This window comes from Oncorhynchus tshawytscha, unplaced genomic scaffold (assembly GCF_018296145.1).
Source record: "Oncorhynchus tshawytscha isolate Ot180627B unplaced genomic scaffold, Otsh_v2.0 Un_contig_3633_pilon_pilon, whole genome shotgun sequence".
Taxonomy (NCBI): domain Eukaryota; kingdom Metazoa; phylum Chordata; class Actinopteri; order Salmoniformes; family Salmonidae; genus Oncorhynchus; species Oncorhynchus tshawytscha.
The window spans coordinates 27,501-42,294 of record NW_024607976.1 but is presented as its reverse complement, the minus strand read 5'-3'; the positions used below and the strand labels follow the sequence as shown (position 1 = coordinate 42,294).

At 48.7% G+C, this 14,794-nt stretch overlaps 1 protein-coding gene across 1 annotated transcript in view; it reads right to left on the bottom strand.

Moving 5' to 3' along the window:
- Positions 1-618: 618 nt before the first annotated feature.
- Positions 619-14,794, bottom strand: part of LOC121843173 (protein kinase C-binding protein NELL2-like) — a gene marked incomplete at its 3' end in the record, with an annotated part of 39,577 nt that continues 25,401 nt past the window's right edge. The window contains exons 4-6 of the mRNA XM_042312777.1: positions 5,187-5,327; positions 849-1,042; positions 619-654 (exon numbers count right to left, since the gene is read on the bottom strand). Coding sequence (XP_042168711.1) covers positions 619-654; positions 849-1,042; positions 5,187-5,327 — 371 coding nt within the window. The remainder of the gene's footprint in view (positions 655-848; positions 1,043-5,186; positions 5,328-14,794) is intronic.

Here is a 14,794-nt window from a genome sequence, read left to right as displayed (position 1 = left end):
CTACCCCAGTAACTCAGTATGTACTGGTACTATCCTCCACTACCCCAGTAACTCAGTATGTACTGGTACTATCCTCCACTACCACAGTAACTCAGTATGTACTGGTACTATCCATCACTACCACAGTAACTCAGTATGTACTGGTACTATCCTCCACTACCCCAGTAACTCAGTATGTACTGGTACTATCCTCCACTACCCCAGTAACTCAGTATGTACTGGTACTATCCTCCACTACCCCAGTAACTCAGTATGTACTGGTACTATCCTCCACTACCACAGTAACTCAGTACTGTATGTACTGGTACTATCCTCCACTACCACAGTAACTCAGTATGTACTGGTACTATCCTCCACTACCACAGTAACTCAGTACTGTATGTACTGGTACTATCCTCCACTACCCCAGTAACTCAGTACTGTATGTACTGGTACTATCCTCCACATCTCTCTACAGTGTCTGTCCATGCCAACTCACCATACACTGGCACTGCTGGCAGTTCTCCACCCAGGTGTCTCCACTGCTGTATGTAATGAGTCTGTTCTGGTGCAGACACTGGCTGCTGAGGCCGGGGTTACACTCTGGACAGCAGAACAGGTCGGCTGTGGTGGACTCACAGTCACACACCATCCTCGACACATCACCAGACCAGACTGTAGGGGGAGAGAGAGCAGAATGAGAGTGAGAGAATGAGTCAGACTAAGCTTTTCCTTTCAGATCTATATTTTGACATGTTAGATTTAGCATTAGATTATAACTGCAATATAAAACTCTGATTGGAAACTCTTCTTCCCAAAATACTCCAATTCCCATGATTCCCCAGGAGGTTCTACAGTACATCACTCACCTGGCAGGAGCAGACGGAGCACCTGTCATTGTCCAGCACCCAGATCTGCCCGTTGTGTTTGTGCTTGTTGTCATGGTTACAGTCCCCGGTGCAGTTCTTGCCGTGAGGGCACCTGCAGTCGTAGCCTCCGTCCACGTTGAAACACACCGTATCGTTAGCACAGCTGTGTCTTTCTGTCGCACACTCATCTATATCTGCAGAGAGGAGGGACAGACTACAGGTTAGTGTATGAAGGAGGAGGTACAGACTACAGGTTAGTGTATGAAGGAGGGACAGACAGACTACAGGTTAGTGTATGAAGGAGGAGGGACAGACAGACTACAGGTTAGTGTATGAAGGAGGAGGGACAGACAGACTACAGGTTAGTGTATGAAGGAGGGACAGACAGACTACAGGTTAGTGTATGAAGGAGGAGGGACAGACAGACTACAGATTAGTGTATGAAGGAGGGACAGACAGACTACAGGTTAGTGTATGAAGGAGGAGCAGACAGACTACAGGTTAGTGTATGAAGGAGGGACAGACAGACTACAGGTTAGTGTATGAAGGAGGGACAGACAGACTACAGGTTAGTGTATGAAGGAGGAGGGACAGACTACAGGTTAGTGTATGAAGGAGGGACAGACAGACTACAGGTTAGTGTATGAAGGAGGAGGGACAGACAGACTACAGGTTAGTGTATGAAGGAGGAGGGACAGACAGACTACAGGTTAGTGTATGAAGGAGGGACAGACAGACTACAGGTTAGTGTATGAAGGAGGAGGACAGACAGACTACAGGTTAGTGTATGAAGGAGGGACAGACAGACTACAGGTTAGTGTATGAAGGAGGAGGGACAGACAGACTACAGGTTAGTGTATGAAGGAGGAGGGACAGACAGACTATAGGTTAGTGTATGAAGGAGGAGGTACAGACAGACTACAGGTTAGTGTATGAAGGAGGAGGTACAGACTACAGGTTAGTGTATGAAGGAGGAGGGACAGACAGACTACAGGTTAGTCTATGAAGGAGGAGGTACAGACTACAGGTTAGTGTATGAAGGAGGGACAGACAGACTACAGGTTAGTGTATGAAGGAGGAGGGACAGACAGACTACAGGTTAGTGTATGAAGGAGGAGGTACAGACAGACTACAGGTTAGTGTATGAAGGAGGAGGTACAGACTACAGGTTAGTGTATGAAGGAGGAGGGACAGACTACAGGTTAGTGTATGAAGGAGGAGGGACAGACAGACTACAGGTTAGTGTATGAAGGAGGAGGGACAGACAGACTACAGGTTAGTGTATGAAGGAGGGACAGACAGACTACAGGTTAGTGTATGAAGGAGGAGGGACAGACAGACTACAGGTTAGTGTATGAAGGAGGGACAGACAGACTACAGGTTAGTGTATGAAGGAGGAGGGACAGACAGACTACAGGTTAGTGTATGAAGGAGGAGGGACAGACAGACTATATGTTAGTGTATGAAGGAGGAGGTACAGACAGACTACAGGTTAGTGTATGAAGGAGGAGGTACAGACTACAGGTTAGTGTATGAAGGAGGGACAGACAGACTACAGGTTAGTCTATGAAGGAGGAGGTACAGACTACAGGTTAGTGTATGAAGGAGGGACAGACAGACTACAGGTTAGTGTATGAAGGAGGAGGGACAGACAGACTACAGGTTAGTGTATGAAGGAGGAGGTACAGACAGACTACAGGTTAGTGTATGAAGGAGGAGGTACAGACTACAGGTTAGTGTATGAAGGAGGAGGGACAGACTACAGGTTAGTGTATGAAGGAGGAGGGACAGACAGACTACAGGTTAGTGTATGAAGGAGGAGGGACAGACAGACTACAGGTTAGTGTATGAAGGAGGAGGTACAGACTACAGGTTAGTGTATGAAGGAGGAGGGACAGACAGACTACAGGTTAGTGTATGAATGAGGAGGGACAGACAGACTACAGGTTAGTGTATGAAGGAGGAGGGACAGACAGACTACAGGTTAGTGTATGAAGGAGGAGGTACAGACAGACTACAGGTTAGTGTATGAAGGAGGAGGTACAGACTACAGGTTAGTGTATGAAGGAGGAGGGACAGACAGACTACAGGTTAGTGTATGAATGAGGAGGGACAGACAGACTACAGGTTAGTGTATGAAGGAGGAGGGACAGACAGACTACAGGTTAGTGTATGAAGGAGGAGGTACAGACAGACTACAGGTTAGTGTATGAAGGAGGAGGTACAGACTACAGGTTAGTGTATGAAGGAGGGACAGACAGACTACAGGTTAGTGTATGAAGGAGGAGGTACAGACTACAGGTTAGTGTATGAAGGAGGGACAGACAGACTACAGGTTAGTGTATGAAGTAGGAGGGACAGACAGACTACAGGTTAGTGTATGAAGGAGGAGGGACAGACTACAGGTTAGTGTATGAAGGAGGAGGGACAGACTACAGGTTAGTGTATGAAGGAGGAGGGACAGACTACAGGTTAGTGTATGAAGGAGGAGGGACAGACAGACTACAGGTTAGTGTATGAAGGAGGAGGGACAGACAGACTACAGGTTAGTGTATGAAGGAGGAGATACAGACTACAGGTTAGTGTATGAAGGAGGGACAGACAGACTACAGGTTAGTGTATGAAGGAGGAGGTACAGACTACAGGTTAGTGTATGAAGGAGGAGGTACAGACAGACTACAGGTTAGTGTATGAAGGAGGAGGTACAGACTACAGGTTAGTGTATGAAGGAGGAGGGACAGACAGACTACAGGTTAGTGTATGAAGGAGGAGGGACAGACAGACTACAGGTTAGTGTATGAAGGAGGAGGGACAGACAGACTACAGGTTAGTGTATGAAGGAGGAGGTACAGACTACAGGTTAGTGTATGAAGGAGGGACAGACAGACTACAGGTTAGTGTATGAAGGAGGAGGTACAGACTACAGGTTAGTGTATGAAGGAGGGACAGACAGACTACAGGTTAGTGTATGAAGGAGGAGGGACAGACAGACTACAGGTTAGTGTATGAAGGAGGAGGGACAGACAGACTACAGGTTAGTGTATGAAGGAGGAGGTACAGACTACAGGTTAGTGTATGAAGGAGGAGGGACAGACTACAGGTTAGTGTATGAAGGAGGAGGGACAGACTACAGGTTAGTGTATGAAGGAGGAGGGACAGACAGACTACAGGTTAGTGTATGAAGGAGGAGGTACAGCCTACAGGTTAGTGTATGAAGGAGGAGGGACAGACAGACTACAGGTTAGTGTATGAAGGAGGAGGGACAGACAGACTACAGGTTAGTGTATGAAGGAGGAGGGACAGACTACAGGTTAGTGTATGAAGGAGGAGGGACAGACAGACTACAGGTTAGTGTATGAAGGAGGAGGGACAGACAGACTACAGGTTAGTGTATGAAGGAGGAGGGACAGACAGACTACAGGTTAGTGTATGAAGGAGGAGGTACAGACTACAGGTTAGTGTATGAAGGAGGAGGGACAGACATACTACAGGTTAGTGTATGAAGGAGGAGGTACAGACTACAGGTTAGTGTATGAAGGAGGAGGGACAGACAGACTACAGGTTAGTGTATGAAGGAGGAGGTACAGACTACAGGTTAGTGTATGAAGGAGGAGGTACAGACTACAGGTTAGTGTATGAAGGAGGGACAGACAGACTACAGGTTAGTGTATGAAGGAGGAGGTACAGACTACAGGTTAGTGTATGAAGGAGGAGGGACAGACTACAGGTTAGTGTATGAAGGAGGGACAGACAGACTACAGGTTAGTGTATGAAGGAGGGACAGACAGACTACAGGTTAGTGTATGAAGGAGGGACAGACAGACTACAGGTTAGTGTATGAAGGAGGAGGTACAGACTACAGGTTAGTGTATGAAGGAGGAGGGACAGACAGACTACAGGTTAGTGTATGAAGGAGGAGGGACAGACAGACTACAGGTTAGTGTATGAAGGAGGAGGGACAGACAGACTACAGGTTAGTGTATGAAGGAGGAGCAGACAGACTACAGGTTAGTGTATGAAGGAGGGGCAGACAGACTACAGGTTAGTGTAAGAAGGAGGAGGGACAGACAGACTACAGGTTAGTGTATGAAGGAGGAGGGACAGACTGACTACAGGTTAGTGTATGAAGGAGGAGGGACAGACAGACTACAGGTTAGTGTATGAAGGAGGAGGTACAGACTACAGGTTAGTGTATGAAGTCAACAAACAAATACAGTTGAATTCCAGAGGGAAAATAGTAATGGGTGAGATATGTGTTTGTATAATGATTCCAGCACCTAAGATCCTTGTGTATACCAGTACTGTGCTCATACAGGTGAGTCTAGACCCCCAACTTACCTTCACAGGACTCCCCATTGGCTGAGAACATCCCGTTGTCATGGTAGCCGTCCCGACACTCACAGTGGTACCAGCCAGGCAGGTTAACACAGATGGCTCTGCTGTCACACTCCACGAAGCCATCGGTACACTCATCAATGTCTGGTGAGACACACACACACAGACACAAACACACACAACCCCGCTCACACAGATGTTTCAGTTTCAGGCTTGTTAAACACAGCTGGGCCTAATGCATTCATCTTTGCATTTGAGGTATGCAAATGTCAACTACACAGCCAGGCTTCTGTTATAGTAGCAGTGGCACATCCCGAGGATGGGTTTTATTCCCATTACAGTTTAAAACATCAAACACTAAGCCCTTTCAGAGGCACATTATCTCCTTTACAATTGGCTGGTGAGGTGGTTGGTGAGGTGGCTGGTGGGGTGGCTGGTGGGGTGGCTGGTGGGGTGGCTGGTGGGGTGGTTGGTGAGGTGGCTGGTGGGGGGGTTGGTGGGGTGGCTGGTGGCTGGTGGGGTGGCTGGTGGGGTGGTTGGTGGGGTGGCTGGTGGGGTGGCTGGTGGGGTGGTTGGTGGGTGGTTGGTGGGGTGGCTGGTGGGGTGGTTGGTGAGGTGGCTGGTGGGTGGCTGGTGGGGTGGTTGGTGAGGTGGCTGGTGGGGTGGCTGGTGGGGTGGTTGGTGAGGTGGCTGGTGGGGTGGCTGGTGGGGTGGCTGGTGGGGTGGTTGGTGGGTGGTTGGTGGGGTGGCTGGTGGGGTGGTTGGTGAGGTGGCTGGTGGAGTGGCTGGTGGGGTGGTTGGTGAGGTGGCTGGTGGGGTGGCTGGTGGGGTGGTTGGTGATGTGGCTGGTGGGGTGGTTGGTGAGGTGGCTGGTGGAGTGGCTGGTGGGGTGGTTGGTGGGTGGCTGGTGGGGTGGCTGGTGGGGTGGTTGGTGGGGTGGCTGGTGGGGTGGCTGGTGGGGTGGTTGGTGGGGTGGCTGGTGGTTGGTGAGGTAGCTGGTGGAGTGGCTGGTGGGGTGGCTGGTGGGGTGGTTGGTGAGGTGGCTGGTGGGGTGGTTGGTGAGGTGGCTGGTGGGGTGGTTGGTGGGGTGGTTGGTGGGGTGGCTGGTGAGGTGGCTGGTGGAGTGGCTGGTGGGGTGGCTGGTGGGTTGGTTGGTGAGGTGGCTGGTGGAGTGGCTGGTGGGGTGGTTGGTGAGGTGGCAGGTGGGATGGCTGGTGGGGTGGTTGGTGGGGTGGCTGGTGGGGTGGTGGTTGGTGGGGTGGTTGGTGAGGTGGTTGCTGGGGTGGTTGCTGGGGTGGCGGGTGGGGTGGCTGGTGGGGTGGCTGGTGGGGGTGGTTGGTGGGGTGGCTGGTGGGGTGGCTGGTGGGGTGGTTGGTGGGGTGGTTGGTAAGGTGGTTGGTGGGTGGTTGGGTGGTGGGGTGGCTGGTGGGGTGGTTGGTGGGGTGGCTGGTGAGGTGGTGGGGTGGTTGGTGGGGTGGTTGGTGGGGTGGCTGGTGGGGTGGTTGGTTGGTGGGGTGGCTGGTGGGGTGGCTGGTTGGTAAGGTGGCTGGTGGGGTGGTTGGTTGGTGGGGTGGCTGGTGGGGTGGTTGGTTGGTGGGGTGGCTGGTGGGGTGGCTGGTTGGTAAGGTGGCTGGTGGGGTGGTTGGTTGGTGGGGTGGCTGGTGGGGTGGTGGGGTGGCTGGTTGGTTTGTAAGGTGGCTGGTGGGGTGGTTGGTGGGGTGGCTGGTGGGGTGGTTGGTGGGGTGGTTGGTAAGGTGGTTGGTGGGGTGGCTGATTGGGTGGCTGGTAGGGTGGTTGCTGGGGTGGTTGCTGGGGTGGCTGGTGGGGTGGTTGGTTGGTGGGTGGCTGGTTGGGTGGCTGGTGTGGTGGCTGGTGGGGTGGTTGGTGAGGTGGCTGGTGGAGTGGCTGGTGGGGTGGCTGGTGGGGTGGTTGGTGGGGTGGCTGGTGGAGTGGCTGGTGGGGTGGTTGGTGAGGTGGCAGGTGGGATGGCTGGTGGGGTGGTTGGTGGGGTGGCTGGTGAGGTGGCTGGTGGGGTGGCTGGTGGGGTGGTGGTTGGTGGGGTGGTTGGTGAGGTGGTTGCTGGGGTGGTTGCTGGGGTGGCTGGCTGGTGGGGTGGCTGGTGGGGTGGTGGGGTGGTTGGTGGGGTGGCTGGTGGGGCGGTTGGTGGGGTGGCTGGTGGGGGGTTGGTAATGGGGTGGTTGGTAAGGTGGCAGGTGGGATGGCTGGTGGGGTGGGTGGTGGGGTGGTTGGTGGGGTGGCTGGTGGGGTGGTTGGTTGGTGGGGTGGCTGGTGGGGTGGCTGGTTGGTAAGGTGGCTGGTGGGGTGGTTGGTTGGTGGGGTGGCTGGTGGGGTGGTGGGGTGGTTGGTGGGGTGGCTGGTTGGTTTGGGGTCAAGGTGGCTGGTGGGGTGGTTGGTGGGGTGGCTGGTGGGGTGGTTGGTGGGGTGGTTGGTAAGGTGGTTGGTGGGGTGGCTGGTTGGGTGGCTGGTCTGGTTGCTGGGGTGGTTGCTGGGGTGGCTGGTGGGGTGGTTGGTGGGGTGGTTGGTGGGGTGGCTGGTTGGGTGGCTGGTGGGGTGGTTGGTGGGGTGGCTGGTTGGGTGGCTGGTTGGGTGGCTGGTGGGGTGGTTGGTAAGGAGGTTGGTGGGGTGGTTGCTGGGGTGGCTGGTGGGGTGGCTGGTTGGGTGGCTGGTGGGGTGGTTGGTAAGGAGGTTGGTGGGGTGGTTGCTGGGGTGGCTGGTGGGGTGGTTGGTAAGGGTTGGTGGGTGGGGGAGAACGGCTCATAATAATGGCTGGAATGAAGTGAATGGAATAGCATCAAAATGGAATCCAGGTGTTTGATGTGTTCAACATCATTACATTAATTCCGTTCCAGCCATTACTATGAGCCTGTCCTCCCCAATTTGAGTGCCACCAGCCGCCTGTGATCCGTAGGAGATGGAGAATCATCTCACTGGCCAGTGAGCAAAGCCATTGGGATAATGAAGGCTTGGATCATATAGTATCAGGCGTCTTGGAGCTCTATCAAATCCATCACTGTGTTACATGGAGGGGGTCAATCACCTTGAACCAGAGAGAGATCTCATCCATCACTGTGTTACATGGAGGGGGTCAATCACCTTGAACCAGAGAGAGATCTCATCCATCACTGTGTTACATGGAGGGGGTCAATCACCTTGAACCAGAGAGAGATCTCATCCATCACTGTTTAGTAATCATGAAGACCAGACCATTGATTCACTCCTCTGGCTGTACACTACATGGGAGCATGTTCAGTTAGGTGTCATTTGAAATATAGTAAGCTATATTACATTGTTCTACCTCTGTCACACTGCTACTGTAGGCACACCTTATTTTAGTAATAGTAGACACTAAGAGCACATTGAGATGCAATGAGAAACAGCAGGGAGAGATGGTGAAGAGAGAGAGGAGAGAGAGAGAAAGAAATGGAGAAAGCAAGAAAAAAAGAGAGAGAAATGGAGAGAGAGCAAGAGAGAGAGAGGGTGAGGTAGAAAGAAGGGATTTGTATTCCTGTCTATTTGAGTGACAGCTCACCGAAGTCATGAGTTCAGGTCTTGTTGTGGATGCTCAGAGTTCCTTCTATAGCTCCTGCATTTACATTAGTGTTTAACCCCACGCTCCCTTACTTCACCTGACTGCCAAGGTCAGTCTAAAGACACGTGCTTCGCCCTCTTCAGAACAGAGGATTAAAGAAGGGAGAGGGGGGATTGAGAGAGAGAGAGAACTGAGAGAGAGAGGGAGAGAGGGGGAGAGAGAGAGAGCGAGAGAGAGAACTGAGAGAGAGAGAGAGAGAGAGAGAGAGAGAAGGGGAGGGGGGAGGGGGAGAAGAGAGAACTGAGAGAGAGGGGGGGGAACTGAGAGAGAGAGGAGAGAGAACATAAAATGCTCAGAAGACCTTGATTTTGTGAAAGGCTCTACTGAATGGTTGTGTGGTATTCAAAGGTAGTGTCTGTGTGTGGTGGTGGGGTTGTTTCCATTGTCCCAGCAGGTCAAAGTGGAAGACTGAGAAACAAGCTGCAGACGGCTTACATGGAGGTACAGATACTTATTCTATTTGTTGAAGCATTTAACGACAGCTACAGTCTAAATCACATCACCATCTAACTACAGCTACAGTCCAAATCAAATCACCATTTAACTACAGCCACAGTCCAAATCAAATCACCATCTAACTACAGCCACAGTCCAAATCAAATCACCATCTAACTACAGCCACAGTCCAAATCAAATCACCATCTAAATCAAATCACAGCTAACAGTCCAAATCAAATCACCATCTAACTACAGCTACAGTCCAAATCAAATCACCATTTAACTACAGCCACAGTCCAAATCAAATCATCATCTAACTACTTCTACAGATCAAATCACCATCTAACTACAGCTACAGTCCAAATCAAATCACCATTTAACTACAGCCACAGTCCAAATCAAATCACCATCTAACTACAGCTACAGTCCAAATCAAATCACCATTTAACTACAGCCACAGTCCAAATCAAATCACCATCTAACTACAGCTACAGTCCAAATCAAATCACCATCTAACTACTTCTACAGATCAAATCACCATCTAAATAAAGCTACAGTCCAAATCAAATCACCATCTAACTACAGCCACAGTCCAAATCAAATCACCATCTAACTACAGCTACAGTCCAAATCAAATCACCATGTAACTACAGCTACAGTCCAAATCAAATCACCATTTAACTACAGCCACAGTCCAAATCAAATCATCATCTAACTACTTCTACAGATCAAATCACCATCCAAATCAAAACTACAGCTAAAATCACCATCTAACTACAGCCACAGTCAAATCAAATCACCATCTAACTACAGCTACAGTCCAAATCAAATCACCATCTAACTACAGCTACAGTCCAAATCAAATCACCATCTAAATACAGCTACAGTCCAAATCAAATCACCATCTAACTACAGCTACAGTCCAAATCAAATCACCATCCAACTACAGCTACAGTCCAAATCAAATCACCATCTAACTACTTCTACAGATCAAATCACCATTTAACTACAGCTACAGTCCAAATCAAATCACCATCTAACTACAGCTACAGTCCAAATCAAATCACCATTTAACTACAGCTACAGTCCAAATCAAATCACCATCTAACTACAGCTACAGATCAAATCACCATTTAACTCAGCCATCCCAATCAAATCACCATCTAACTACTTCTACAGATCAAATCACCATCTAACTACAGCTACAGTCCAAATCAAATCACCATCTAACTACAGCTACAGTCCAAATCAAATCACCATCCAACTACAGCTACAGTCCAAATCAAATCACCATCTAACTACTTCTACAGATCAAATCACCATCTAACTACAGCTACAGTCCAAATCAAATCACCATCTAACTACAGCTACAGTCCAAATCAAATCACCATCTAACTACTTCTACAGATCAAATCACCATCTAACTACAGCTACAGTCCAAATCAAATCACCATCTAACTACAGCTACAGTCCAAATCAAATCACCATCTAACTACAGCTACAGTCCAAATCAAATCACCATCTAACTACTTCTACAGATCAAATCACCATCTAACTACAGCTACAGTCCAAATCAAATCACCATCTAACTACTTCTACAGATCAAATCACCATCTAACTACAGCTACAGTCCAAATCAAATCACCATCTAACTACAGCCACAGTCCAAATCAAATCACCATCTAACTACAGCTACAGTCCAAATCAAATCACCATCTAACTACTTCTACAGATCAAATCACCATCTAACTACAGCTACAGTCCAAATCAAATCACCATCTAACTACAGCTACAGTCCAAATCAAATCACCATCTAACTACAGCTACAGTCCAAATCAAATCACCATCTAACTACTTCTACAGATCAAATCACCATCTAACTACAGCTACAGTCCAAATCAAATCACCATCTAACTACAGCTACAGTCCAAATCAAATCACCATCTAACTACAGCTACAGTTCAATCAAATCACCATCTAACTACAGCTACAGTCCAAATCAAATCACCATCTAACTACAGCTACAGTCCAAATCAAATCACCATCTAACTACAGCTACAGTCCAAATCAAATCATCATCTAACTACAGCTACAGTCCAAATCAAATCACCATTTAACTACAGCTACAGTCCAAATCAAATCACCATTTAACTACAGCCACAGTCCAAATCAAATCACCATTTAACTACAGCTACAGTCCAAATCAAATCACCATTTAACTACAGCTACAGTCCAAATCAAATCACCATTTAACTACAGCCACAGTCCAAATCAAATCACCATTTAACTACAGCTACAGTCCAAATCAAATCATCATCTAACTACAGCTACAGTCCAAATCAAATCACCATTTAACTACAGCTACAGTCCAAATCAAATCATCATCTAACTACAGCTACAGTCCAAATCAAATCACCATTTATAGAAAGTGTATTTAATTGACAAAATATTATAAAAGTATAAGATAAATGAACTGGATGCTGCTGAGTAGCTGGACAAGTAAACAGTGAGGAATAACATAGTGTAGATGCGTCTCCATGCCTCTCTCCCTCCTTCCTCAGAGTATGGCTTAGCATTTAAGTGACTGTTGGTTGAACCAGGTCTTCATGAGGTCCACTGGGAAATCACTGTGGTTTGTAGTCACCGAGCACATCCCAAATGGCCCCCTATTCCCTACGTAGTCCACTACTATTAACCAGAGCCCTGTAGAATAGGGTACAATTTGGAACACAGTTACTGTGTGCCGGTCCCCAGGACATCACCACTCTGACTGTCTGTCGCTGCAGCACTGCAACTCATTTGTCAGGGATATGTCACTGTGTGTGTGCGCGTGCGTGTGGTGTGTGTGCATGTTTGAGTGTGTGTGCGTGCGCACGTGCACATCATGCTGACTGAGCTTACAGCAGACTTTTACTTTGAAAGCGAACCAATTCAGACTGTCTGCACACTGTGTTAGAACAAAGTTATGGCAGGCAATTTACACAGTGACCCACAAAACGCAGCCTCAATGAAAAGGTGAACTGCAATTACCATTTATAATATCTGGGCTGACTGCTAGCTGGGGACAAGGGACCATAAATATGTAGAGCCCATTCCTTTAAAACAGGAAGAACAATCTCTGGATGTATGATGGTCTTTGTAGAGTAGAAAATAAAATAAAATATTTGATACAGAGAATAAATGATTTGGGGTCAAGCAATAAACTTGATGATTGTTAACTAATTCATTATTCATCTTTTTAATGTACCCCAGGAACATATTTAATCTTCTCCTCTCTCCTCTCTACTCCCCTCCCTGCATCTCATCTCATCTCATCTCCTCTCCTCTCCTCTCCTCTCCTCTCCTCTCCTCTCCTCTCCTCTCCTCTCCTCTCCTCTCCTCTCCTCTCCTCCTCTCCTCTCTCCTCTCCTCTCCTCTCTCCTCTCTCTTCTCTCCTCTCTTCTCTTCTCTTCTCTCTCTTCTCTTCTCTCCTCTCTCCTCTCCTCTCTCTCTCTCTCCTCTCCTCTCTCCTCTCCTCTCCTCTCCTCTCCTCTCCCTCTCTCTACTCTACTCTGCTCTCCTCTCTCCTCTCCTCTCCACCCACTCCACTCCACTCCACTCCTCTCCTTTCCTCATCTCTTCTCCCATCCTTTCTCCTCCTCAACCACCCCTATCATCTCCTCTCCTCTTGTCCTCTCTCCCCACCCCTTCCCTCCCCTCCTCTCCTCTACTCTCTCCTCCTCAACCACTCCTCTCCTCTCCTCCTCTCCTCTCCTCTCCTCCTCTCCTCCCTACTCCTCTCCTCTCCTCCTCTCCTCTCTCCCTCTACTCCTCTCCTCTCTCCTTCTCTCCTCTCTAGAACCTCAACCACTCCTATCATCTCCTCTCCCCTCCTCTCCTCTCTCCCCCACCACTCCCCTCCCCTCCTCTCCTATCTCCTCCTCTCCTCTCTCTTCTTCTCCTCCTCTCTACTCCTCCTCTCCTCCTCTCTCTTCTCCTCTCTATTCCTCTCCTCATCTCCTATTTACTTCTCTCCTCCTCCTCTCCTCTCCTCCTCTCCTCTCTACTCCTCTCCTGTCTACTCCTCTCTTCTCTATTCCTCTCCTCTCTCATCCTCTCCTCATCTCCTCTCTTCTTTCCTCTCTCCTTTCTCCTCTCCCCTCCTCTCTATTCCTCTCCTCTCCTCTCTCATCCTCTCCTCATCTCCTCTATTCTTTCCTCTCTCCGTTCTCCTCTCCCCCCCTCTCTATTCCTCTCCTCTCCCCTCTCCTCCCTACTCTTTGACTAACTCACTCCTACCACGATCTCTCCAGCAACAACTACCATCACTGTTGAAGACGGCAACTTGGCATTGTGACGTTTGAAGTCAGGAATGTCTTTGTTGTGTCATCAACCTGTCACTCGGGAAACTCAGCAGGTTTGCCGACTGCGTCACAAGCAACACATTACTCACAGGATTGTGGGTAATGCTTTACAACATTCCCCCCACCAGCATCCTCTCCCTTCAACCCGCCCCAAAAACTTTATCGAGACGAGCTTTACCGAGACGAGAAAGAACAAACGTAGTGACAGGAAGTCTTATCAAAGAGACTCCACTCTCTACCTCATTAGGATTCTCTCTAACAGAGAAATAGAGACAGAGAGAGACTTCCACAAAGCTGTGAATGATCTGAGAAACAAGGCAAGAAGGACCTTCTATGTCATCAAAAGGAACATAAAATTTGACATACCAATTAGGATCTGGCTAAAAATACTTGAATCAGTTATAGAACCCATTGCCCTTTATGGTTGTGAGGTCTGGGGTCTGCTCACCAACCAAGATTTCACAAAATGGGACAAACACCAAATTGAGAGTGCATGCATAATTCTGCAAAAATATCATTCGTGTACAACGTAAAACACCAAAAAATGCAGAGCAGAATTAGGCCGATACCCACTAATTATCAAAATCCAGAAAAGAGCCGTTCAATTCTACAACCACCTAAAAGGAAGCGATTCCCAAACCTTCCATAACAAAGCCGTCACCAACAGAGAGATAAATCTGGAGAAGAGTCCCTAAGCAAGCTGGTCCTGGGGCTCTGTTCACAAACACAAACACACCCTACAGAGCCCCAGGACAACAGCACAATTAGACCCAACCAAATCATGAGAAAACAAAAAGATAATTACTTGACACATTGGAAAGAATTAACAAAAAAACAGAGCAAACTAGAATGCTATTTGGCCCTAGACAGAGAGTACACAGCGGCAGAATACCTGACCACTGTGACTGACACAAAATTAAGGAAAGCTTTGACTATGTACAGACTCAGTGAGCATAGCCTTGCTATTGAGAAAGGCCGCCGTAGGCAGACATGGCTCTCAAGAGAAGACAGGCTATGTGCTCACTGCCCACAAAATGAGGTGGAAACTGAGCTGCACTTCCTAACCTCCTGCCCAATGTATGACCATATTAGAGAGACATATTTCCCTCAGATTACACAGATCCACAAAGAATTCGAAAACAAATCCAATTTTGATAAACTCCCATATCTACTGGGTGAAATTCCACAGTGTGCCGTCACAGCAGCAAGATTTGTGACCT